This window comes from Phyllosticta citribraziliensis (assembly GCF_038025025.1).
Source record: "Phyllosticta citribraziliensis strain CPC 17464 chromosome Unknown J3D65scaffold_1, whole genome shotgun sequence".
In the NCBI taxonomy this organism is placed as follows: Eukaryota; Fungi; Ascomycota; class Dothideomycetes; order Botryosphaeriales; family Phyllostictaceae; genus Phyllosticta; species Phyllosticta citribraziliensis.
The window spans coordinates 1,350,013-1,372,875 of NW_027117338.1; the positions used below are offsets into that span (position 1 = coordinate 1,350,013).

Below are 22,863 nucleotides of genomic sequence, written 5' to 3' on the forward strand. Positions count from 1 at the left end.
CCGGCGTAGAGAAGGAACTCATGGCACGATTCGCGCTCGGCTTGAACGATCCCTAGCTGCCAATCAGGTCAACAACAGCATGAATCTCGAGAGAGCATGAATTCCTTAGATCGCACAGGTTCAGGATCTTGGATACACTGAGAATGAACTAGGACTGGCAGGTCGTGCCAGAAGTACATTGAATTCGTCGTGATCAATCAGACGAGCGAGACTGTGCTGTAGTAGTACATGGATGGTGAGCCTTGCGGTCGACGTAACCCTATGCCACCACTCCAGACCTTTAAATCTTGCCACCAGTAAGTTCCTCCGCAATCTTGTGGATGCGAGCACGAGTCGCGACAGTCATGTCGTCTTTGACGGCTCTCTGGGTTCGCAGACCAAGCATTTGAGAAACGCTCCGTGGTGCATCCTTGGCCCAGATGCTGCGACCAAAGGTTGCTCCGCCTCCGCCGTAGAAGTCTGCTGGGTGTTCCTCCGTACCGAATGCCTCGTCGATTTTGCTGACAAGCTGCTCCTCAGTCACTATAAATTCCCGGGCATGCATGTAGAGCGTATGAAGCTGATCGTTTCTCTCCGCAGCTTTTCCCTTCCGTTTCAATGCCGCATTCCTTCTGTGGCGCTTCGCCTCCCCCGGCGAACGGGTTTTGGTACTGTGTTCGCCGTTCATCAAGTCCCTGACGGCCTTGGTGACACTCGTTTTTGTCAACTGCTCGTCCAATGGCTCCGGAGCACTCAGGAGGGCGCGCTGCTCTGCTTGCCGTGTAGCTCCACGCGTAGCCCACTTCAAGTCTGACCTCTCCTTGCGCAAGTGGAGCTTTTCGATTCCGGCTTTCAGACTCCTTCGACGGATCTTTGCCATTTTTGCCTTGTATTTGGTTTTGAGCACATGGTCGCCGATTGTGATGGGTTCCCGCGCTGGTTCTCGCGTTGCTGATGCAATGAACTCTTCGCTGTGCTTGGGCCTTTCGCTTCGGTTGACGAAAATATCGCGGGGGACAGGCAATGCGCCCTTGATTATCGGTGCCTTCGTTGCCTTGAGTTGCTTTTGCGCGGGGATATCGATGTACCTAGGCGACTCGGGAGGGATTTGAGAGGTGGCCGTAGGAGTCTCCGGTTTGGCGTCTGCTTCGTCGGGATTTGCGTGACGAGTCGCGGAGGATGTAAAGGCACGACGCGGGAAGGTGGAGGCGCATGATGAGCATCGATATGCGAGAGAAGTAAACGCACGAGGCTGAGGAGGAGGCATTGTGAGCCGTGTGCACTCGGGAGTGTCCTCGAATGCTTTGGGACAATTGAATATGGTGGTCGCAGCTCGGGCGGGATTGGAAAAGTCGGCTGATCCCCGGCCACCCGCGAAATCTTGGCACCAGCGCCCGCTGCAAAAAAAGATGGTGATCCTCGCCTGCGTCCCATCCTCCTACACTTTTTCACATTTTCTCTCTCCTCAACACCAACACCCTCTACTGCTCTTGATTGCCTCTCACCCTCCTTCATACTAGCGACCACATCACCATCACAGATATCCGCACTGTAAACGTCTAGCGACGAGCGCATAGCGCCTCTTCATCATGGGTACCGGAAAGAAGGAAGCGACCAGAAAGGTGCGGCAGGGGAAGACGAGCGATGGCATGGCCAATGTCAAAGTTAAGGGCGAGAACTTCTATCGGTTTGCTCGCATCTCCCACCTCTGAAGTGTACGTGTCGCTGATCATCAACGTAGTACTGGAAAGCAGGCCAAGTTGCTCAACATGTACAAGGACGGCAAGCCGCAAAGGAACGCAAATGGCGACATTACCAAGGCCGCCTCCTACCAGTCGAGAGATGTACCCAACGCACGCATCGAGCCGAACAGGAAGTGGTTTACCAACTCCCGCGTCATCAGCCAGGACTCACTGGCGGCTTTCCGCAACGCCATGGCGGAAAAGGCATCCGATCCCTACTCAGTCCTTCTCAAGTCCAATAAGCTTCCCATGTCCTTGATTAGGGACAACAGCGACACCAAGAATGGAATCAAGCAACACCAGGCCAAGATGGCCATTGGGCAAGAGCCGTTCAGCGATACCTTTGGCCCCAAGTCCCAGAGGAAACGTGTGAAGCTCGGCGTCTCCAGTATCGAGGATCTTGCAGGAGACGCCGACAAGTCGCACGACAGCTATCTCGATCGCCTGGAGCAAAAGCAGCTTCTGAGTGGCAACTCGGGTGCGGGCGGCGAAGAAGATGGTTTCGACATGGGAAATGCTTCAATAGCAAAAGAAGCCATCTTTTCAAAAGGCCAGAGCAAGAGGATTTGGAACGAGTTGTACAAGGTCATTGACTCTTCAGATGTCATCATCCACGTCCTGGACGCCAGAGACCCTCTTGGTACAAGATGCCGGTCTGTGGAGAAGTACATGAAAGAGGAGGCACCACACAAGCATCTCATCTTTGTGCTCAACAAGTGTGATCTTGTACCCACAAAGATTGCGGTAAGTCGAATTTTTTCTTCTGCTTCTCCCTCAAGTCGTTACGACTTCCGAATTGCTTCGCAATTCCCATCGCTAAGTCAAGGCGCCACCCTGCACTCGTTGCAAATTTTCCATGGGTAGATGTCTGTTACAGCTTTGGGAAATCAATCTCGTCCCGCCGCTTCTGGCCGTTATGGTTTTGAAGTAGGTCGCTCTCCGTCTTGGGGTATGGCCAAAAGGGTCTGAGAACGATTCGTCTGAGTTGAGGACCGTCTCACCTCGGTGGCTTTTATGGCGGTCCTCTTAGTTACGTTTCATACATGACATGATCTTCAGTTGCTCATCAACAATGTGGTCATGACGCTGATTCGATATAGGCCGCTTGGGTGCGCTACCTCTCCAAGGAATACCCAACCCTCGCCTTCCATGCTTCAATCAACAACAGCTTTGGCAAGGGCTCCCTCATCTCTCTCCTCCGTCAATTCTCTGCCCTCCATTCAAACAGAAAGCAAATTTCCGTCGGAATGATTGGCTACCCCAACACGGGCAAATCCTCCATCATCAACACACTCCGCAAGAAAAAGGTCTGCACTACCGCACCCATCCCTGGCGAGACAAAGGTGTGGCAATACGTCACGCTGATGAAGCGCATCTACCTCATCGACTGCCCCGGTATCGTGCCTCCCAACGCCAACGATACCGACGCGGACCTGCTGCTCCGCGGTGTCGTCCGCATCGAGAGGACCGAGAACCCGGAACAGTACGTCGCGGCGGCGCTGAAAAAGTGCAAGAAGCAGCACATCGAGCGCACGTACGAGATCCAGGGCTTCGAAAACGCGACCGACTTCCTCGAGCAGCTCGCCCGCAAGGGAGGCCGGCTGCTCAAGGGCGGCGAGGCCGACCTGGACGGCGTCGCCAAGATGGTGCTCAACGACTTCCTCCGCGGCAAGCTGCCGTGGTACACGCCGCTGCCGTCGATCGAGGACGAGGTGTCCGGCAAGATCGAAGGCCGTGAGGGCCGGTATGGCGAGATGCCGCAGAAGAAGCGGAAGAGGGAGGATGCGGCCGAAACCGTTAGCAATGCTCCCACCGAGGCTGCCAACATCGACGAGGAGGACGATGATGACGACGACGACGATGACTTTGAAGACTTCGACGAAGACGACGGCTCTGATTCCGACGACTCGGATGAAGCAGAGGGCGACGCCGAGACGTTGGTCGCCGACGAGGGATCTGACGAGGACGACGACGAGGCCGTCGAGGCGGACCTGGCCCAGATATCCGAGGCGCTGTCGCAGGCGCGGAAGAAGCGGAAAACTTGAGCGAGGAAGGAACCGGAAGAAGGAAAAAAAGTAGAAGATGATGGTTTCTGGCAGGCATGGCGTGACCCGTACATTAGCAACTTAACCATATGATACCCCCTCAATGTTCATCATGTCTGGCTACCTGGATGGCTGGCGTTTCGATCTCACACGTCGCGTCTTGCTCAGTGAATTGACTGCCGAGTCTTCGTCGATGTGAGTGCACCCATTCGTCTATCCGTTTTACCCTACCCACATGACGCTCACACGCGTGCAAATCGCCAAAGTATTGATCATTTGAATGCTTCCTCATTGTTCATGTATCCAACCCTGTCCTATGCTACGCTATGCTATCCCATGCCATCCCACCCCACCAGCTGCCCAGCTGCCCACATCCGTCTCCATCCACATATCAACAGCCCAATGACGCAAAGCAACAGGCAGCAGCAGCGCCAACATGAAACCCCATGGCACAGGAAAAGAAAAGAAGGAAACGAAAAAGATGAAAAACCGCCGCGACTTGCCTTGTCAACCGGGAAGACAGACAAGGCAGGCAAGCAGGGGATTGCCAGCAGCTGACGAGAGCTGCCAAACTCCGACACTCCGGTTCCGTTGCAAGGATTGCGATGGTGATGATGAGGGCGCGTGTATCGTATGTCGAGAAGTGTGGGTTGACGAGGAGGATTCGGAGAAGAGTAAAAGCGTTCGAATGCGTGTGATGATAATGCATGTGGTGGTAAAGAAGCAAGCATGCAAGCCCATCCCCCTTGCTCCCTCTCAGCGCAGCGTGGCCCAAGGCACGAAAAAGAGAAAAGGAAGCAGATAAAAGCGTGCCTCCTCCACGACTGCGTCCAAGCCCAAATGTGTATTTCATGCATCCACCCGCCGTCTTGATGTGTCCCGCCAATCTTTCCAAGGCGCCAAAAGTTGCTTTAGTGTCGATGCGGACAAAAGAAGTAAAGATGCCGCCGGTAGGAAAAGGGGAATTAAAATGAAAAGATTCCGAAGGAAATCCAGGCGTTGGCCGGATGAGAACGTCTTTGAGAGTTAAAGAGCGGGACGAAGAAGAGGATGAGAATGACCCGCCCCAAAGGTCCTTTTTTGGTCTCCTGTTATATGCATTCAATTCGTGTAACCCAGATGAGGTGGACAAAAGAAAGGAAGTGTGTCATCGTGTCGTGTCTGTAAAATGGAAATCCTCTCAAAGCTATTGGCCCACCTCGGTCTCAGGTGGGAGTTCGCCGAGGTTGCCGGTCTTTTTTCTGAAGCCATTCGGAAGGAGTTTTTGGAGACTTCGCTTGCGCCGGAGAAGCATGCCCCTGGTGCCGCTAATGTCGATTTGAAGTCCGCTGGCGCTCTCCCGTCGCTTGCCGACGTTGGGGCGATTCTTGTTCGATTGCGGTGACTGTTGCGGCTGCTGCTCCTCCGCCTTTGTGCCAGAAAGCGAAGACTTGGAAGACCTGTGAAACAAACGTTTGTAGACCCTCTCGGGTTCGCTCGGCTGCGTCGTAACAGAAACCGTCTTTGTCATTGCAAGGTGTGTCGAGGACTGCGAGCGGAAGGAAGACAAGCCAATATTTGGTGTCGAGGGTTGAGAGACCGAAGGAAATAATTGAGAGTGTGACATGGGACGATCCATCGAGGGCGGTGAGTCGATGGAGGAGAGCGAAGCGCAGTCGTCGTCGCTGTCGGAGCTGACAAGGTCATCCTCGGTAGCAGACGAAATGGCCTCGTTGGCCGGTACTTGGAGAAGGGCAGGATCGCTGGAACGCGGTGCGTGGAAGTTGGGTATCGGCAGCCTGCGACTGGGTCTAACCTGCTGCAGAGACCGGCGGCCGCGGAGCTCTTCGCTCAAACGACCAGCCTGGTCCAAACCACCGCTCCTTGTCGTCTGGTGGCGTCCTCTCGGCCTGGGCCGTCGGCCACGGCCGGATTCCGAGTGTGAAGATGATGGCCGGCCCATGACATTTATGCGAAGGTCGACTTGACTGGGGCTAAAAACGACGCGAGCACGCAGCGCTTGCACCGCATTGTCGAGGGCCAGCTCAATGGCGCAATGGTTCTGTACCCGGCTTAACTTGGGCCAGGTTGCTCTCTCGCCGCAAATGAGAGCCTGTTGCATAAACTCGGGTGAAGGGTTGCTCAGAATTTTGGGGAATTGTGAGTATGAGATGGCAGGAAAGATGGTAATATCGCCCGAGTACCGCTGTGAGAGAATCGAGCGGGCTTTGGTGCAGTAGTTTGGCATGAATCCCATTTCGGCCAGCGCGTGAAGTCTGTACTGCGCCTCACCTTTGGCGAGGTTTGCCAGACTGTGCAGCCAATTTGGGCCAGATGCAAAAGCCGACGTGGCTGAAAGGGTCTCGGCCGGGTTGGCGCCTTCCTCCTTTTCCAGGAACGGAACGACGTGGGGATTGACTTGCGAGACGATGAAATGATTGACGTTGAACATTTCGGCGAGACGAGTGATGGGGAGGTCGTTGTCGACTGAGCCATCGATCCATCTTTGCGGAGAGGGGTCCCACGGGACGATTTCATTGGTTGCTGGATCTTTGGCCTGGAGGGATGCAGCAGAGAAGACGAGAGGTACGGAGCAGGAGGCGGCGCTAGAGCTGTCAGAAGATGTAACGACAGGAGAATGTTCAGTACTTACACAGCCGACCAGATGAGCACGTTTGGTGCCGTAATGTAGTTGAGCAGCCGGGGCACTTCAAAAGCACTTGCGCTTGACACGGTAATATTGAGAATTCTCCGGGTCCGATTGTAGGATTCCTGAAATGTCAGGTCGCCGAGCAGGTTGCGGATGACCCTGGTCAAATGGCCAATGTCGAAGAGGGCGCCGTATTTGAGGAACCTGGCGACCTTGGTCAAAACCCCGCCTTCGCCCTCCTTTTCAAACACGTCGAGTTCGCCGTAGCAGAATTCTTCCAGGATGCGCTCCATTTCCGAGTCGGCCTTGGTGCAGAGCACGGCGCAGACGATACTGCCGGCAGAGGCACCAGAGACGATGCGCGGAAGCATGTGATTCTCCCACAGACTCTTGACAACGCCAATGTGGTTCATTCCAAATGTGCCTCCACCAGAGAGCAACAGCGCGCTACGGCCAAATGATTGGCGCGTGGCAAGCAGCTGTTCCAGAACATGGCGCGGATCCAGACTGCTGTCGCCTTGTTTCTCGGTGACATCGAGCAGCGACGTCAGGGTGGCCTTGGCCGAGTCAATGTAGCGGTCGATCAAAGTCTTTGTTCCGACATGCGAGTGTTTGTACAGGCGCAGGTCGCCCATGCCTCCAAGGCCTCTGGTCAGGGTTGTGCGGATAAGGAAAAGCATGCGCTGGACGTCGCAGTTGATGCGGGCCTCGTCGAGTTGCTTGCAGCGGGCCTCGACGAGCTCGTAGTTGTATTCAAGAGACTCTCGCTCATTTTTCCACGTGTTGTTGCCCTCGATTTCGTCTAGCTCAGCAGCGGCGGCGCGCCAGTCGTCGAAGTTGTCGGCCTAGGGTGGACGTGATGGTTAGTTTTAGATCGAATCATGGCGGGAGCACCAACATTTTGCATGCGCAGATAGAGAATCTGCCTCCGCTCGCTGGTGGCCGGGTCGGACTTGACATGGTCGTGGTCGGGACGGTGGAGAGCGGTGTTGACAAAACTCTCAACAGCGGCGGCGGGATCCTTGACGAGATGGACCAAGGGAGAGAAGATGCCGCCGGAGGAGGAGGAGGAGCGCGACTTTTTGTTCAAGCGGGCGTCGTCTTTGGCATGTTGATATCTGCTGGGCAGGAAGGCGTCTTGGAGGAAGGACATCTGCAAGACGCAGCCATAGACGAGGGGCGGAGTCGAGGATTGGAGGACAGCCCGCAGGCTCGTGACAGACAGACAGGTCAGCAAGGAAGGAAAGTGTGGGGTAGCGGATTGCGGAGGTGTGGAGAGAGCGGAGCAGAGCAACGGGTTTTATTAGGGATGGAGAGGAGGCCGAAATGAGAAGCGAATATGGGGTATGGGCGGTGAATGGGGACCTGATGGGGGTGTCACGCGCTGCAGTTGGGCTGGCCCGGGCAGGCGCGTGAGACAGCCATCTTTAAAGCCCGCCAGAGCACACTAGATCGACGCCATGGGAGCTGTCATATGTCTGTCTACTCTCTCTCTCTCTCTCTCTCTCTCTGCACTTCGTCATCTGCACGCCCCTCGCTGCTGTGCCCCGACTCGGCATTCTCCCATTCGACCTCGTCCGCCTGCATCTGCACTAGGGCTTTGCCGTCAGGAACCACTCTCTCTCTCCCTTGTGACGAAGCCCACTTCGAAACGCTCACGTCCATACCAGCACCCATGCAGCTAAGCTCTCCCGCTTGCTCGACTGACGAGTGCCACAAATACGCCTCACCAAAGCTTTCTGCTGTCTGCTGTCGCTTTCACGTGTCTGTTTGGGCGTCAACAGACTCGGTTGGATTCAACAGAATCTGCCACGCTGCGAAGGTAAGCTTCGATGCTGACTTTCTTTGTTCCCTGTCGAATCGCCAGTCGTTTTTATTTTTATTTTTATTTTTTCCATTTTTGCCCCCTTTCTCTACTCTCTCCTTCTCTCCACCGTCCTCTCCCACTTGGCTGTATGCATCCATCCCATCGACGCAGCGCCAGAGTGGTGCCTTCTGCTGGCACGGCAACTGGGTGCTTCTTCGCCCGGCTCCCGCCCTCCACCCGCTTCGCTTCGACTGCCGACTCCTGCCCGCCACTCCCTCTTTGTCCACGTCCTGTCCGCCCTGCTTTTCCTCCTCGCATCGCATCCATCTCCATTTGGGCCCTGGCCTGCCGCACCATGCCTCGGCCTTTTCCTCACCTCCCGTTCCGCCATTGACCGGGGAGGCTGGGGGCCTACAGCGGAATGCATCGACTCAGCGGTGCCACATATCCAGGCCCTCTTTACCGCTTCATCATATGTGTGGGGTTGCCTCCATGTCACCATTATGACGTTTGCCCTTCGAGACCCTTCGAGCCACTGCCCGCAAACTCAATTCGACTCGTCAGCCAAGACCTGAGCATTGGGAAGCTAACATCACAAACTGACGTGCCTAGAAGCTGTCAAACATCCCGTGACGCCAACTCAAGTCGGACCATCCCATCCACCTGCACCGCCGTACTTCGGTCTCCCCTCTCTGCCGTTTCCGACTTGCCCTCTGTGTCGTCGAACTCTGTCGTGCGTTCGGCATTCTCAGGAGCTGGTGTCAATCCATTCGATGCAGGGCGAAAGACTGAAATCCACACACCGCACCAGTCAGTCGCATGCGACCACCCCGCTATCGCGGAAGGATTACGACTAGTCAGCACAACCGACCGCCCATGTCTCATTGTTTAGTTGCCCAGAATACGCCCTCGTGTTGCTATCGAGTGCCCAAAGGATCTTTTGACGCGGAAAAAGGAGCGAAAAGGTGACGTGGTCTACGATGAGAGGTACCGGCCTTGGGATCCGATTCCAAAACACAAACTGCCGCTCTCAAGCCGTGCCTGCCACCATGTACATCCTGCAGGTTAAGAAGGAACCCAAACTTTGATAACATGTCGCAACGCGGGAGTATCCGCCCCTCCACATTGGATGACGACCCGAGCAAAGGAAACAAATGAACAGAGTCTAGGTCGCACGAAGCGTTTCAGTCGGCCAATCACCGCCTGGCGACAGCAGCAAATCGGCCAGTTACGCGGCCACAGCTTTTCTCAACAAAAGCCTCCGATACCGTTACAGCTCCGCGAGGTGCCGCTTTTCAGATCATCCCAACCACGGAGCTACGTCTGCAACCGTCGATTGTGAGCTGACTTTGACCTTACCGTGCGCTTTTGTTGAGACGACGTGGCTGCTGGATTGCCTCTCCCTGAGTGGTCTGATGGTGGACCACCGGAAATGTTGAACCAGAAACAAAGACCTGCCAGCCAACGGGGCAGCGGGAAAGACGACAGGAAAAGAAGGTATACCCTTACGCAAACTGACAGCCGTCCTCGCATTTCCAAAGCACTCCAAGCTGTCTCGAAGGGGGAGAAGACGGAGTCTACGTCAGCCGAAACGACCTGCATGCCCGTCGCAAACCTTGGTAATCCTTCCCGCTCAACCAATACCCCTGACAACCAACCTTCTCGATCCTGCGACCCCCTTCCTGTCCACGTCGAAGCAAAACACGAGTAACAGATTGCGTCCGCCGTGCCAACCACCACGACTTTGACGCTCGATGTTGGAACGGCGGCAGCTGCTGCACTCGATCGAAAATCAAGATTTCTCGAACAATCGCATTCTCCACCATCGAGATCTTGCTGCTGCTGCTGCCAAGAGCCAGGTAGATTTTCCTTTTTACGTTGCAGCCTGCTTCTGCGCGTCTGGCATTCAAACGAAACCAGCTCTCCTCTCGCTTCTTTGAATGCTGCATCGCAGCACATCCATACAACCTTCCAGAGCACTGGTGAAAATGTTTTTGCAAACGACCGAGCCACATGGTCGGGCAGATTCTTATTCCTCAATTGCATGTTGTTGCTTGCTTGCTCGGGAATGTATCTTTCATCTGCAAATTCGCATCTTGCTGCAGCCTGCCAGCTTGACCCCACCGTCATTGCCAAACCTTGAAACGCAGCATTCAGAAACCTACACCTTGTTTACTTGCGCTCGCGCATCCGCTTTTCCGCCACGCTTTCAGCCACGCGATGGACTTCGTCCTTCGTACAGAGGAGAATAGCAGCGCGCCCTCTCTTTCTCTCCCTTGTCATATCCCTTTGTGCAGTCACACCCACAAGCGGCGCGTGGGCTAGGCACGACGAAGAGTTTAGTCGCAGCAGCCACGTGGTGGGACATCGTGGGGTGGCATGGCATGGCATGGCATGGCATGGGCACTACAAAGTGCCGGTGCAGTGGCAACTTGCCACTCAATAGTCTCATAGATGTTCATTCCACTGCGGAGCGTGGGGTGTGGATTCAGATGGCTTGGTTGGGTGGGATAGTGTTAGGTAGAAGACTTTCGTCTGCGAACCGTGGGTTGTTGTACAGGAGCTTGATGATAGAGATTAAGATGATTTGCTGCATTCGTAACTGTATATGTGTGTATATGCATGTGCACAAGAGGCTCGTGTATGCCATCGCGCTGCTGCTATGTGATGCTGCTTAGATGATGCCAATCCACCTCTTCCTCACCCGCACTCAACTCTTCGCAGAATCCCCAAACAATCCCGGCCGGCTTCTTCCACAACCCCATCTCCTCATCCCTTCGCCACCACTGGCGCTTTCCCCTCACTCACCATCGTCCCCCCCATTCCTGCCCTTCCCTCCATGCAGCTCATCCCACTCCTCATTCCACTCGACCACCTGTCCCACCATGCCCTCCATCGTCCCCCACACGCCCTTATACCCCAGCCCGCCCTCGCCCTGCGGCCGCCTAGCCAGCTCATCGCCATAATCCAAATGCACGCTGCTGATGCCGAACAGCGCGGGCTGCAGCAGCACGGGCAAGCCGCCGAGCGGCGGGAGCAGCGTTAGCAGCGCATCGCCCGCCAGACGCGACGGTGTCGCTTTGGACGCGCGCAGCCGGTTGGCCAGCGGCTGCACGGCGAAGTGGTGGAGGAGCGCGTACAGCTCGATGAGGTATGAGAGGAGGAAGGGGATGATGGGCGCAACGGGGAAGAAGCGCATCGGCGAGTGCACGAGCGTCAGGTGCAGCCGGTGCAGGTCGTAGAAGCGGATGGGCGGCGTGGGGTCGACGATGGTGAAGGCCTGCCCGCCGAGGTCGTGGTGCGTGGTGTCGTCGGTTTTGGCATTCCGGCGTTGATGCTGTGGTTCCGCACCGTCCGACGCCTCCTCCTGATCTGGCTGAGCCGGTTTGCCATCTTGGTCGACCCTTTTGTCTTCGCTGTCGGCCGCCTCTTTCTTGCCCTCCTTCTTCTCCGCAGGCGTGATCAGGACCTGCTCGTACAACAGATGTGCCAACGCCACATTCCCCGTATACACAAAATTGTTGATGATGTGGCCCAACCAGTCTGGGCCACCTCCAGTGCGCAAATACGCGCCAACAGTGTTATCAAAGCGGGACCCATACACGCCGCTGGCGGGTCTGATGCAGCCAGTCCTGAAGCCGGCATCGCGGTCGTCTGCCGCGCGCACCAGCGCCTCAGCGCGCGCCTTGCTCTCCGGATAGTTGCCGTAGTAGCCGCCGTGCGGACGGCGCAGATCGTAGTCGGCGTCCGTCAGGCGCTGGTAGTAGCCGACGGGCCAGCGGCGCCAGGGCGCGAGCCAGAACTTGACGGGGCGGATGGCGATGGAGCCCGAGGACGTGGCGACGAAGACGTCAGCGCCGGCCTCGCGCGCCGCGTCCAGGACGTATGCGGTTCCCGTCTCGTTGACTTGCGACGAGAGCGGGAGCAGCGACGCCTTGCGCTCTGAGACGCGGATCACTGCTGCCGTGTGGAAAACGGTTAGGGGCAGATCGGCTGCGTGGGATGGCCACGGGAGCGAAAAGGCCTTGTTGACGGACTCCTTGCTCCCGACGTCGACCGCGACGAAGTGCGCGCGAGACAGGTCGCGGGCGCGGCGAACGCTTCCCGCGACCTTTGGGGTGGGCGCGCGGATGTCGAGGATGCGGACCAGAGCTGGGTCTTCACCGCGGAGCAGTAGCTGCTGGACAATGGCGCCGCCTACGAGGCCTGTCGAGTCTGCGTCAGTTGGAGCTTTGAGTTCGCGAGTCGTCTATCACGTACCGGTTCCCCCGGTCACAATATAGCGTCGGTTCTGCTTTGGGGGCAGATGTGGCGTCACGTCTATTGGATTCTCCTTCAACTCGTCGTACGTCTTCCGCAGCTCTTCCTCAGTCCATGGCTTTACCGCCACGCGCTCCACCACCTCGGGAGTGCCTCCAAGACCGTGGTTAACATGGCAGAGATACAAGAAAATAAGCAGCCCAGCAACGGTCAGGATTGCGGACGACGGAGAGGCAGGAAGGAGCGCGCCAGACAGGTCAAGGAGATGCATGGCCGGGCCTGTCTGGGGTGGACGCGCAGAGGATAAGAGAGGTTGCGGCGGGCTTTTCTACAGTCGAGCACCTGAGACGTCACAGTGCTGCAGGGATCAAGGGACATCGGTTGTTGCATCGCCAGAGGCGCCGTTGCTGCTGCCCACGCTAGCCAAGAAGGGTCCCTCGAGCCAGCTTGGTGGATGGCATTCCGTGCCGCTTGCTTCGGAGCGGGAGCGGCTACAGCAGGATGCCGTTTTGAGGCGTCCATGTCTGTCTATTGCGTATTCGAAGAGAGAATACAACACTCTTGCAGGTCTGGTAGGTACGAAGCCAGGAGCATTTTGGTAAAAAGGTATCAGGTCCCTGTGCAGATCAGCTGTCTCAAGACTGCAGCTCAGCATGGCCAGCGGCATGCCACTGCTTCGTGATAAGCGGTCTCGTGAAGCAAACCACAGGCCGTCAAAGATGCGACACCGGAGTAGGCAGGAGCGTAGCCTCTTTCTCTCCGGTACCCATTCTCGATGTGCCGTAGCGCGGGGGTCTATTGTTGTGAAAATTCGGGGGGAGAGGAACGGCCTGTGGCTTAGGCGAGCACGCCGGCTCTTGGGAGCTTAGAGACCGGAGGCACATTTGGCAGATTCGTCCAGTGTATTCGCCCGGTGGACTTGGCCAGATGTTTTAGACTGGCTGCATGGACACGGTGAGGTCGGCCGTCGTCGTGCGACTGTCCTGGACGTTGTGCTCGATTTCGGCTGCGAAGCGAGCAACCTGTTGGACCAGGGTCCCCGCTGTCCTCGATTTGATTCAGGACCAAGCGAGGGACTTCATGCAAGCTTGACGTCTCCCACGCTACCTCTATAGACGCCCAGAAGTTTGACTGAATGCAAGGAGCATTCGCTTATTCTTCCAGATGACGCTAGGAAGCTGTGCCAAATTTGAGCGAATTCCTTCACTCGGCTTCTTTGAACAGTTTAAAAGACACAGATTGGAGAAGTAAAATACATATATACAATGAATACAACTCAAGTGACAAGAGCGACAGGAAGAAAGAAATTTCAAGTCTCAAACTTGAATATAAAGTCGAAAAGGAAACTCGTGGCAGGTGAATCTAGCAAAGCCGTCTGTCCCATGAGCGACGTGGGAAACAAGGGGACAGGAAACCCCGAAAACCTGCGAAACCGACCAAAACCCCACCCAAATTCCCTATTGACGACAGAAATCAAAGAAGAAAAGCTTGTACATGGTATCAAGATAGGTCATCCACAGCATGCCATATCTCCTTCTCCTCCATCATCCCAAGTCCGCGGGTACACTAAAGCCACCACACTGTTCTCTGCTCCTCCTGGCTTCATTCAGACTTGTGACCGCTGCCAGACCTGCCCTGGACAACGAGCACGCTGGCCTTGACGCCCTCGTCGCGCACGACCGTCTCAGCCATCACGCCCAAGCAGCGCTGTGCCTCGACGTTGGCGTTGGTCTTTGCGCAGCCCTCGCGACCCAGGACACCGCTGCTGCCCATGCTGCGACCGACAACGATGAGGTCGCCGGCGTTGCGTGCATTGCGGCCCATCTCGGAACGCGCACGCTCAATGGCGGAGCCGAGCGGTGTCGAGGTAGTGTCGGTTTCGAAGGCGACGCGCTCGGCGAGGTCGACGGGAATGCTTTGACGCAGCGACGCGAAGAAGGCTGCGTCGCGTTCTGGCGCAGGGACAGAGACGGTGGTCGTGAGAGCTTGCTTGCTCGCTGTCGGAGTGTTGTGCGATGAGCTGACGCCTGACTCTGAGGAGGGCAGATCAAAGTATCCGTCGGGGGCTTTAAAGTGCACAATGGTAGCTGTTACATCCGGGTGCTCGACAAGCTGGAGTACAAGTCGCAGGGCAGCGCGGTCATCAGCACCACCAAAGAATGGGAGGAAGACGTGGTGTGAGCGGGACGCGGAGGGGGCTGTCGTTGGGTTCTTGTCTACGTTTGAGCGTATGGAGTGCGCCGAGAGGCGTCGTGCAAGCTTGCGGCGTTCAAACGGTGCGGAGCCGCCGAAACCATTGTTGATGAAGACTGCAGCGTTGCAGGTGGAGCTGTTGAGGACGGTAGAGACAAAGGCACTGTAGGTGTCGGCAGATAGCTTGTGTTGGACTGCGTCGTCGGAAATGACGGTCAGCTCCGACATGTTGCCTGTCTCGCTCCATGGGAGAATGATGAGGTCGGAAGCGTTGTCTCCAGCTCTCGAGACCAAGACGTCCGAGAAGGAACTCTCGGGGACGACGTCCACTTCACCGGATATGGCCAAATTGTTGAGGTAGCCGAACGTGCGGAAAGTGTTGACGACGGGATCGTGCTGGCCGAACTCATCGGTCTCAGACACCTTCATGACGGTGGAGGTACGCTCAGTCAGCTCAAGCAGCCTCACACCGTGTGCCTTGATTGGCCTTTGTGGGAGGGGAGCCTCCTCAGCTTCAGCGACGGGAGCCAACTTGAGCGGATGGACCATCTTCTTGCCAAAATTGGGCTGCCCGCCAAAGAGCGAGACGAAGGGCAAAAGAGCAGACATGTTGTCGAGGCGGAGGTAGACCAGAATCCGCTGAACCTTGGAGGCCTCGAGCTTCTCGTAGGCAAGGCTGTCACTCCCATCGTCCTTGTCGCCAGACTTGACGGGAGCACCAGTGTCCCAGTCGATCTCGCCGCGCTTCCAGGCATCCAGCTTCTTCTGATACCAAGGAGGGTACAGCCACATGGTCAGGGGGGTAGTCATGAAGGTCGTAATCAAGGCCATGACGACAAAGATCGTAAAAGTCCGCTGGCTAAGAATCTTGGCCTGCAGTCCAATGTTCTGCAAAAGTTAGCATCATCGCTGAACCTCGACTGTTCAAGTGGCTCACCAGCACAATCAACTCCACCAAGCCCTTGCAACTCATCAGGGAGCCGATGGTCAAACTCTCCCGCCAGACCAAACCACAGCAACGTGCGGCCAGAGAAGCACCGACGAACTTTCCGAAAAAGGCAACCGCAATGACACCAATCACGTAGCCCCAAGTTAGGCCAGTGTCGAGCAGACCGAGATTGGTGTTGAGGCCAGAGAGCGCAAAGTAAAGCGGGAGGAATAGTGCGCTGACGATATCCTCAATCTTTTCTGTCACCTTGATCGCGAAGCCGCCCTCGTGAGGGCATATCAGCCCAACCATGAAGGCACCGAAAATGGGATGGACTCCGATGATACCGGTAAAAAAGGCAGAGGCCAATGTCAAAAGCAACGTGACGACAATGACGAATTCGCTAGGGCCATCCTGGAGAGAACGCGTTCGTCTCAAAAACCACATGAAGGCGGGACGAATGGCGTACGCGAGGAACAGCGAGTATCCAAGACAGACGAGGAGTACCCACAAGGCGGTGAGACCGGAGCCAGCGTTGACAAGGGCCACACACAAAGCAAGCAGAATCCACCCTGGATTAAAGTTAGCTCGGATGACCAGGGTGTTGAGGAAAGACATTTAGACGCACCAACGACGTCATTTCCGACTCCTGCCGAGAGCACAATGATACCGACTGGGGTCATGAGCAGTTTCAACTCGGTTAAGATTCTGCACAAAACGGGAAAGGCCTGGTTGTCGATCAGCATGGCGCTCGCGTAACTTGGACCATTCTTAGAGTAGCAGGTCGTGGACTCACCGTAATTGCCATTGCGACACCGATGAAGAGCAAAAAGACTCCAAAGTCGACCGGCACGACACCCTCCTCAGACCCAAAGTCATGATAGAGACCATATGATATGCCCGCACCGAGACCAAATGGAAGAGCCATGCCGGCCAAACCCACGCTCAGGGCAATTTTCCAATTGCTGACCAGGAAGCGCAAGTCGACCTCGAGGCCGACGAGGAAGAGGAATAGCACGAGGCCAATGTTCGCAACGAGAGTCAAATTGGGCATTGAAGCCGTAGGAAAGATTGTCTCGGTGAAGTCTGGAATCTGGCCCATGACTGAGGGCCCGAGGAGGATGCCACCAATGACTTCGGCGATGACGCGCGGTTGGCGCAGTTTGGCGAGGGGCCAGTGAAGCGCGCGGCAGAAGAGAATGATGATACCGGCCTGTGGTGACACAAAAACATTGGTTAGCGGGTGATCATGGTGTTGGGCCGCCAGCGGATCCCACGCACCTGGATGATGAAGATGATGATTGGGTCCTTTTTGTTGTAGTGGGTGGGATTGGCACCCTCAAGGATGCCACCCTGCGGCGTAGCCCTATTGCTCGTGGCATTGCCGGTGGTGTTGGTCGACATGGCGGCGGCGGCGGTGGAGAAGTGTGGGGGAAAGAAGTGGTTCTCCTACGGGCCCAATGTCGCGGGGGAGGGCCTTTTGTGGAGCTCGAAGTGGACGCCAGAAGGCAGAAGCTATATGTATGGGACCGAGAGAGAGAACATGTCCAGGCGGGCAGTTTGGAGTCAGGCGGAGAGCATCTGACGGGCTGACAGCCGGAGCAGCAAGCCCAGAGGCTCGGCGGGCATGAACAAGGTCGAGGCTTGGTCTTTTGGCTGAAGGGGATTGGCCATGGCTGACTCGAGGTCGGGGGAGTCAATGGGTGAGGGCAAGCCACAGTCGAGGGCAGAGAGCGAGCTTGTGTCTGGCCCTTTGACCACGCGCGCGCCGTTTGCGTGGAGAACCCCCGCCTGTTCGCCAATCACCTCGATCCCTATCGCCGCAAAACTCTACTCGCACCCAACAACGCTTGTCTCTGCTTCAAGGCCCCGTTTCCGTCGCTACGTGTTTCGACTTCTCCTGAATCTGTTTGACCTCTGCAATTCTCGAAGGACACTCTTTCTCTCTGCGCGTAGTCTGCGTCGCCAATCGCCATCGGCAAGTTCCAGCCCCAGCAACTCCATGGATGTCATCCACTGCCCCATCACCCACGCTCGATCGGGACGGGTACCTTTGAGCGAGCTAAAATCATGTACCGACCCGAATGACCTTGGCGCATCCTAGGAACCGTCCAGGCCCCCTATCCACTACGCGGTGGAGGATCCGCTCTCTCTTCACCTCACCGACTTTGATGCTGCAGTGCCAGTTCGAGAGATGCCCAGGCGGACCAGTCGCAGGCAATGCGAGCAGGACCGATATGTACTGCACTTGGCTACATGTACAGACGACGTCAGGCCATCCGTCCAAAATATCAAAACCCGCGTCTAGCGCAGCGGCACGGCTGGTAATCTGCGCTGATGGATGGTCCATCGCCGTCCATCACGTTTCTCACCCACCTGAGCAGCCCACCTAACTTTTCCCATCTCAAATCCTTCCCGCCTCCATCCATGGCAATCATCAGATGGTCCTCGCTCGCCCAGCCAAGCACCGTGCTTGCCCCTCACGTCGCCCTCTACCATGTCAGCATCCGCCAATCACGCACATATCGCGGCATCGAGGTTGTAACACATGGCATGCTGTTCCAAGTCTATACGCTGTTTAGGAGTATCTCGCGAGAAGGGAAAAACAAAAACAAAACGAAAAGTTGGACACCGAGTCCATGGAACAGCCGAAAAGCCACACATGGCGCTCTCGCCTCCTCTCCTGGGCTTTCCTTTCTATACATTGGGCCACAGGGGCCAGCCAGCCCTACAGCCATTCGTCCAAACTTCCCCTATCCATCTGCCAAGTCTCCTCGTCCGCGTCGACTGGCCGCGGCGCACGCCGTCGCCGCCAAGTTGGCTAGCCTCCCAACCTCACCACCCCTCAGCAGACCACGCTAACCAGCTGGACTGGCAGGGCTGGGCGGCAGCGGGGCGCCGCTCCCCCAGGCTGAGTTGGGGACCGAGTCCAGCTCAAACACGAGCTCCGCTCCGTTCTCAAATACGTCTTTCCACGTGAGCCAATTCTGGTCCCACTGGATCCCATCGACGGTGAGGCTCTGCACAAACCACTTGCCCGACTGCACCTGCTCGTCGTGACCCACGTTGGTCGACACGTTGAGGAAGCGTCCGCCGCCGAGCGCCACGCTGACGCTTGCGAACCACGGGCTTCCGATCAGAAACGTCGTCTGGCCCGTCAACGGGTACAGGCCGAGCATGTTCCACAGCAGCCAGCTCTGCATTGCGCCTGCGTCGCTGTTGCCAGGAAGAGCCGACGGGCCTGTACCGTACGACTTTTGCGCAATGGCTCGGATGCGCTCCACGGTGCGGTGCTGCGCGCCGGCGAAGTTGTAGAGATAGGGCGTCGTGAAGCCCGGCTCGTTGGCGACGTTGTAGATGCCGCTGTCGAAGAACTTGTCGAGGCGCGCGGCAAATGCGGCTGAACCGCCACTCAGCGTTACCTGGTGCGCCGCGTCGTGGTGCGCGTTGAAGCTGTACGTCCACGCGTTGTCTTCGTAGTAGGCGTCTGGCCAGTAACATCCACCGCACGAGTCCGGGTTCTGCGAGAGAAAGGAGCCATTTGCCGCGCGAGGAACCACAAAGCCCGACTCGTTCAACGTGCTGCTGTGCGCCGAAGGGTTCCAGTGGTTGCGCCAGTTGCGGCTTCGGTTCAAGAAGTCGGACGGCGCGTTCAGATTGCTGTCGTTCATGCCGTCGAGCACTTGGTAGACGGCAAAATCGTTGACGCTATATTCGACGGCCCGCGATACAGCGCGCGAAAAGCGTGGCGTGATGTAGCCATATTGGAGCCAATCAGGCAGCGCGCCGCGGCCTTCTTTCGTCGATGAGACGTCGGGTGCAGTCATGGGATCGTAGGACGGAGAGGGCACCGTTTCGGCGTCGGCCAACATGGCTTCTGAGAAAAAGGTGAGCAAAATAGCGGGCAGTACATGCTAGGGCACGTCATACTGATTCCATCGGACCAGTCCACCTGTCCTCTGACCCCTTTGACGTACGCGTCGGCAAGCACATTGTCCGCATTGGATCCTCCTTGGACGCGGCCATTGTAATTGGACGAGCGCGCATCCGGGAGAAAGCCATCGTGTCGCCAAATGTCAATAAATGAGCGAATCTGCTCCTCGTACGCCTCGGGTTGCAACACGTGCATCAGCGGCGTGGTGCAGCGGAAAAGATCCCACAGCGTGAACCAGTCGTCGTAATACGGCTCTGTTGATTCCCAGATCGGATTCTCCCCTGTGCGGTTTGACGGCAGCAGGTGCATGCCGTAAAGGCTCGAGTACAGCTGGGTAAGCAGAGTCGCGTTAGTCTCGGTCGTCGTCACTTTGGAAAAGACGTTGGTCGTCCAAGTCTCCTGTGCTTGTAACACCAGCTCGGAGAGCGTGGCTGAAGCGGGTATCTCGTTGTCGATGTGGTTGCAGGCCCGCTCGGAAGAGATGAAGGATATTCCCACTCTTGACACGACGGTTTGCTCATTGAAGCTGAACACGCCTCCGACTCTTTGCGTGCCGGACACAGAGTCATTTGCGCCGTATTCCCAGATCCGCGTCTCGTTCCCAGAAAACGTTCTCTTACTCCGCGGCGTCTTGTCGAATCTGCCACAAAAGTGAATGGTCCAATCTGGAGCTTCGGGGTGTTAGTCGTTGCAAAAAGCACAGGGAGCATTCCATACAGATGTTCCATCCTCCACTGTAAGTCCCATTCCCTTCGTAGTGGCCATCATCAAAGACTTGGAAGCTTCCTCCAGAGTAGTGCTGCTCCCAGCCGAGTCCGCGGAACGAGGGCAGCACGTGAGAGACGTCGACCACGACGTTGGCCACGGAGCCAGCTGGAAACTGGTAGTGATAGAGGCCAGCATGGTTCGTGGCAGCCAGCTGGACGACGACGTCGTTCGAGAGCTCGGTCCGGTAGTAGCCCACTTCTGCTTGGTCGGGCACGCGTCTGGAGACCGCCAGGTCTGCGGCCAGCGGGTTGGAAATGTTGCCGACGACTGGCAGCTGCGAAACGACTCCATATTTGGGAGCGCCTCCCGTGCCGCTTTCATGCATCATGCTGAAGCCCGTCACTTTGCCGCTGGGCAGATAGCCCGAGTAGGCGTCGGTGGTCCCTGAGGAGACATCGATGCCCAGCTTGACCATGGAGAAGGGTGCTGCGAGATACGATTGTCAGAAGATGCATAAGATCCAGATGGACTGCTTCGAAGGTACGCACCAGGGACGACGCCGGGGAAGACGTTGCCGCCATTTTCGGATCCGAAGCTGGATGCATCAGTGGTGGTGTTTTTGGATCCCGCGGCCAACGCAGGTGTCCTGCACGGCCTGCGGCAAGCACGAGTACTCTGTACTCACAATGGATCCACATGTTGAGTATAATTAACGTTTGAGACTGTCGTTGTGGCCAGCGCTTTTGCCAGGCCGAGCGCCAGAACAATCATTTGATAACGCACAGCTGGAAGAAGCAGCATTTTGAATCAGCTTCTATGCAGAGGCGAGGGCTGAGACTCGGGAGAGAAGGGGAGGGGATACGTGAGAGGGCCACAGTCGGACGGACTGGGACCTCTGCTGGAGCAAACTCACGTGGAAGGAGGACCGATACGGATCAAAATAAATGCAAGAATTGCAAAGAATGCCAGGTCGGCGAGCGGCTTGTGGGCGGGAGGCACGGCAAGGTGCAGCATAAGCGTTGGAGGCCATTGTTTTTTTGGGCGTGTTAAGTGGGAACCAACAAGTCTAGGGAAGTTTGACGGCAGCGAGTGAGTGCATGCACGCAGCAGGAAGGCGGGCGAGGCGATCAAAGGTCGTGTGGTGGGGCCATGGGCGACATGAAGTCGGACGTATCACAGGAGCCATGAGCACGGCGTGGACAGGCGGACGAGGGCGAGTGGAGAGGGCGACAGATGCGGCGACACTCGCAGACTTGACGGCAAGCAAGGCCTTTGGACGCAGTATCGATGCGCCCCTTTGCAAATCTTTCCCAGGCGGTACAGCTGAGAGAAGAGGATGGCTGCGATGGAGTTGATTTTGGTGGAGTCGTGGGGGCGGCACGCTTCGACCATGGGCCGTCTCATTGGCGTTCCTGAGCCACGGATGGACGTACCTATGCTGCCGTGCCGTCCGTCCTTGGGTTGTGCTGCTGCATGGAGGAACAGATCCCTCGTTTCCGCCGACCATCACCTCGCCCGACGCAGGAACGTCATGTCCTCTGCCATGTTCTTCGAGAGGGAGGCTCAACGGAACCCAAGCATCACCGAGCTCGCGCACTGATCGACTGACGTCCAGAGCCACAAGGTGTGTATTTTTGAAACACATGGATCCTACCAACGGCCCCGACATCATCACCACTCCCCTCTCCACCTTCAGCAAACACCACATGGCATCCAACAAGCCCTCGTAAAAATAATGGATTGCCAACGCTTTGCCCGTCAAATCGACTCGGTCGGCGAAACTAAATCTGTCAATTTGTACCCGCATCCACCAAGGGAGTCCATCAAAGCTTCCTGTCTCCCACGACCCCATCAAACTGGACCGAGCCCTCGCTTCCGTTGCGGTTGTCCTTGCTCTTCCTTCGAAGCTCTTGGCCCCAGTTGTCCAGGTTGACGACAATCGGATTCCGCCCGCCGCGCGCAACAACCCACACGACGTCCTCGTCGCTGTCGTTGACTTCCTGGTGCTGCGAAAAGGCCGGGATCAGCGCAAAGTCTCCCGGTGCCAGCTCTTGGCGTGTCTGCCCGTTGTCGCTCAAGATGGACCCTCGGCCTTTGACGGCGTAGATTATCGTGTCTGTCAACCGTCAGCATGGCGCGGGTGCGGCGGGTGCGCATGACACGCGACACTGACCTTCGGCCCCGTGGTGGTGCACTGCTGATGACGTGTGGGGTTTTGCTACAGTGACTAAGGTGGTCGGAATGTCAGCCATCACTTTCTCCTTTGTCCTTTCTGTCAAATCCGCCGTGGGAGCTACTTACTCGTGCCGCACACCTGATCCGACATGTCCTCGATTGCATTCCACCGAGTGATGCCCTCAGTCTGGGCCTTGCTCTCCCTGAGCGAATCCGCCTTTACAACTTTGACTGCTCCAGCGCGTACCATTTTGATCAAGGAGCGATTTATTTTCGGATTCAACAGGCACGAAGACAGACGGGAATCGGACAGCCAACAACGAGCCCAGAGCTTCGAAAAAAAGAGGGGGGGCAGAGCAATCCGCTAGAGGATTCCAAGCCTGGCAAGCGGCACGACTTTATAACGACCCGCGCAACGCAAAGCGCAAACCCGTCAATGCCACAGCTCAAGGTTCATCAGAGC

At 56.7% G+C, this 22,863-nt stretch overlaps 10 protein-coding genes across 10 annotated transcripts; 2 read left to right on the forward strand and 8 right to left on the reverse strand.

Annotated features, from left to right (window-relative positions):
* Nucleotides 1-116: 116 nt before the first annotated feature.
* Nucleotides 117-1,301, reverse strand: J3D65DRAFT_609680 (uncharacterized protein). The gene has a single exon (XM_066798716.1). It carries the CDS (start codon nucleotides 1,244-1,246, stop codon nucleotides 281-283), a length of 966 nt encoding a protein of 321 aa, XP_066659701.1. The 5' UTR covers nucleotides 1,247-1,301; the 3' UTR covers nucleotides 117-280.
* A 129-nt stretch (nucleotides 1,302-1,430) lies between these two features.
* On the forward strand, nucleotides 1,431-3,914 carry J3D65DRAFT_609682 (NUC091 domain-containing protein). The gene is made up of 3 exons (XM_066798717.1): nucleotides 1,431-1,666; nucleotides 1,721-2,465; nucleotides 2,822-3,914. Exons 1-3 carry the CDS (start codon nucleotides 1,569-1,571, stop codon nucleotides 3,764-3,766), a joined length of 1,788 nt encoding a protein of 595 aa, XP_066659702.1. The 5' UTR covers nucleotides 1,431-1,568; the 3' UTR covers nucleotides 3,767-3,914.
* A 17-nt stretch (nucleotides 3,915-3,931) lies between these two features.
* J3D65DRAFT_20784 (uncharacterized protein) lies at nucleotides 3,932-4,788 on the reverse strand. The gene has a single exon (XM_066794472.1). The coding sequence runs from the start codon at nucleotides 4,621-4,623 to the stop codon at nucleotides 4,096-4,098; it is 528 nt and encodes a 175-aa protein (XP_066659703.1). The 5' UTR covers nucleotides 4,624-4,788; the 3' UTR covers nucleotides 3,932-4,095.
* J3D65DRAFT_20790 (acyl transferase/acyl hydrolase/lysophospholipase) lies at nucleotides 4,788-7,644 on the reverse strand. The gene is made up of 3 exons (XM_066794473.1): nucleotides 7,294-7,644; nucleotides 6,399-7,240; nucleotides 4,788-6,351 (listed from the first exon to the last, which is right to left on the reverse strand). Exons 1-3 carry the CDS (start codon nucleotides 7,546-7,548, stop codon nucleotides 4,953-4,955), a joined length of 2,496 nt encoding a protein of 831 aa, XP_066659704.1. The 5' UTR covers nucleotides 7,549-7,644; the 3' UTR covers nucleotides 4,788-4,952.
* A 186-nt stretch (nucleotides 7,645-7,830) lies between these two features.
* On the forward strand, nucleotides 7,831-8,764 carry J3D65DRAFT_20831 (uncharacterized protein). Its single transcript, XM_066794477.1, has one exon. It carries the CDS (start codon nucleotides 7,870-7,872, stop codon nucleotides 8,707-8,709), a length of 840 nt encoding a protein of 279 aa, XP_066659705.1. The 5' UTR covers nucleotides 7,831-7,869; the 3' UTR covers nucleotides 8,710-8,764.
* A 413-nt stretch (nucleotides 8,765-9,177) lies between these two features.
* On the reverse strand, nucleotides 9,178-10,459 carry J3D65DRAFT_20823 (uncharacterized protein). Its single transcript, XM_066794476.1, has one exon. The coding sequence runs from the start codon at nucleotides 10,330-10,332 to the stop codon at nucleotides 9,520-9,522; it is 813 nt and encodes a 270-aa protein (XP_066659706.1). The 5' UTR covers nucleotides 10,333-10,459; the 3' UTR covers nucleotides 9,178-9,519.
* A 482-nt stretch (nucleotides 10,460-10,941) lies between these two features.
* On the reverse strand, nucleotides 10,942-12,824 carry J3D65DRAFT_20840 (uncharacterized protein). The gene is made up of 2 exons (XM_066794479.1): nucleotides 12,463-12,824; nucleotides 10,942-12,408 (listed from the first exon to the last, which is right to left on the reverse strand). The coding sequence occupies exons 1-2, from the start codon at nucleotides 12,731-12,733 to the stop codon at nucleotides 11,003-11,005; spliced, it is 1,677 nt and encodes a 558-aa protein (XP_066659707.1). The 5' UTR covers nucleotides 12,734-12,824; the 3' UTR covers nucleotides 10,942-11,002.
* Nucleotides 12,825-13,568: 744 nt separating this feature from the next.
* J3D65DRAFT_682774 (Sodium/hydrogen exchanger family-domain-containing protein) lies at nucleotides 13,569-16,987 on the reverse strand (the record flags this gene model as incomplete). Its single annotated transcript, XM_066803762.1, has 5 exons — nucleotides 13,569-15,543; nucleotides 15,593-16,155; nucleotides 16,212-16,311; nucleotides 16,380-16,796; nucleotides 16,865-16,987. The coding sequence occupies 5 exons, from the start codon at nucleotides 16,985-16,987 to the stop codon at nucleotides 14,065-14,067; spliced, it is 2,682 nt and encodes an 893-aa protein (XP_066659708.1). The 3' UTR covers nucleotides 13,569-14,064.
* A 1,274-nt stretch (nucleotides 16,988-18,261) lies between these two features.
* On the reverse strand, nucleotides 18,262-21,207 carry J3D65DRAFT_20924 (glycosyl hydrolase). The gene is made up of 6 exons (XM_066794492.1): nucleotides 21,139-21,207; nucleotides 20,911-21,010; nucleotides 20,774-20,820; nucleotides 20,235-20,711; nucleotides 19,514-20,188; nucleotides 18,262-19,460 (listed from the first exon to the last, which is right to left on the reverse strand). Exons 2-6 carry the CDS (start codon nucleotides 20,994-20,996, stop codon nucleotides 18,442-18,444), a joined length of 2,304 nt encoding a protein of 767 aa, XP_066659709.1. The 5' UTR covers nucleotides 20,997-21,010; nucleotides 21,139-21,207; the 3' UTR covers nucleotides 18,262-18,441.
* A 595-nt stretch (nucleotides 21,208-21,802) lies between these two features.
* On the reverse strand, nucleotides 21,803-22,805 carry J3D65DRAFT_609705 (uncharacterized protein). Its single transcript, XM_066798718.1, has 3 exons — nucleotides 22,527-22,805; nucleotides 22,399-22,452; nucleotides 21,803-22,341 (listed from the first exon to the last, which is right to left on the reverse strand). Exons 1-3 carry the CDS (start codon nucleotides 22,648-22,650, stop codon nucleotides 22,049-22,051), a joined length of 471 nt encoding a protein of 156 aa, XP_066659710.1. The 5' UTR covers nucleotides 22,651-22,805; the 3' UTR covers nucleotides 21,803-22,048.
* Nucleotides 22,806-22,863: the final 58 nt, after the last annotated feature.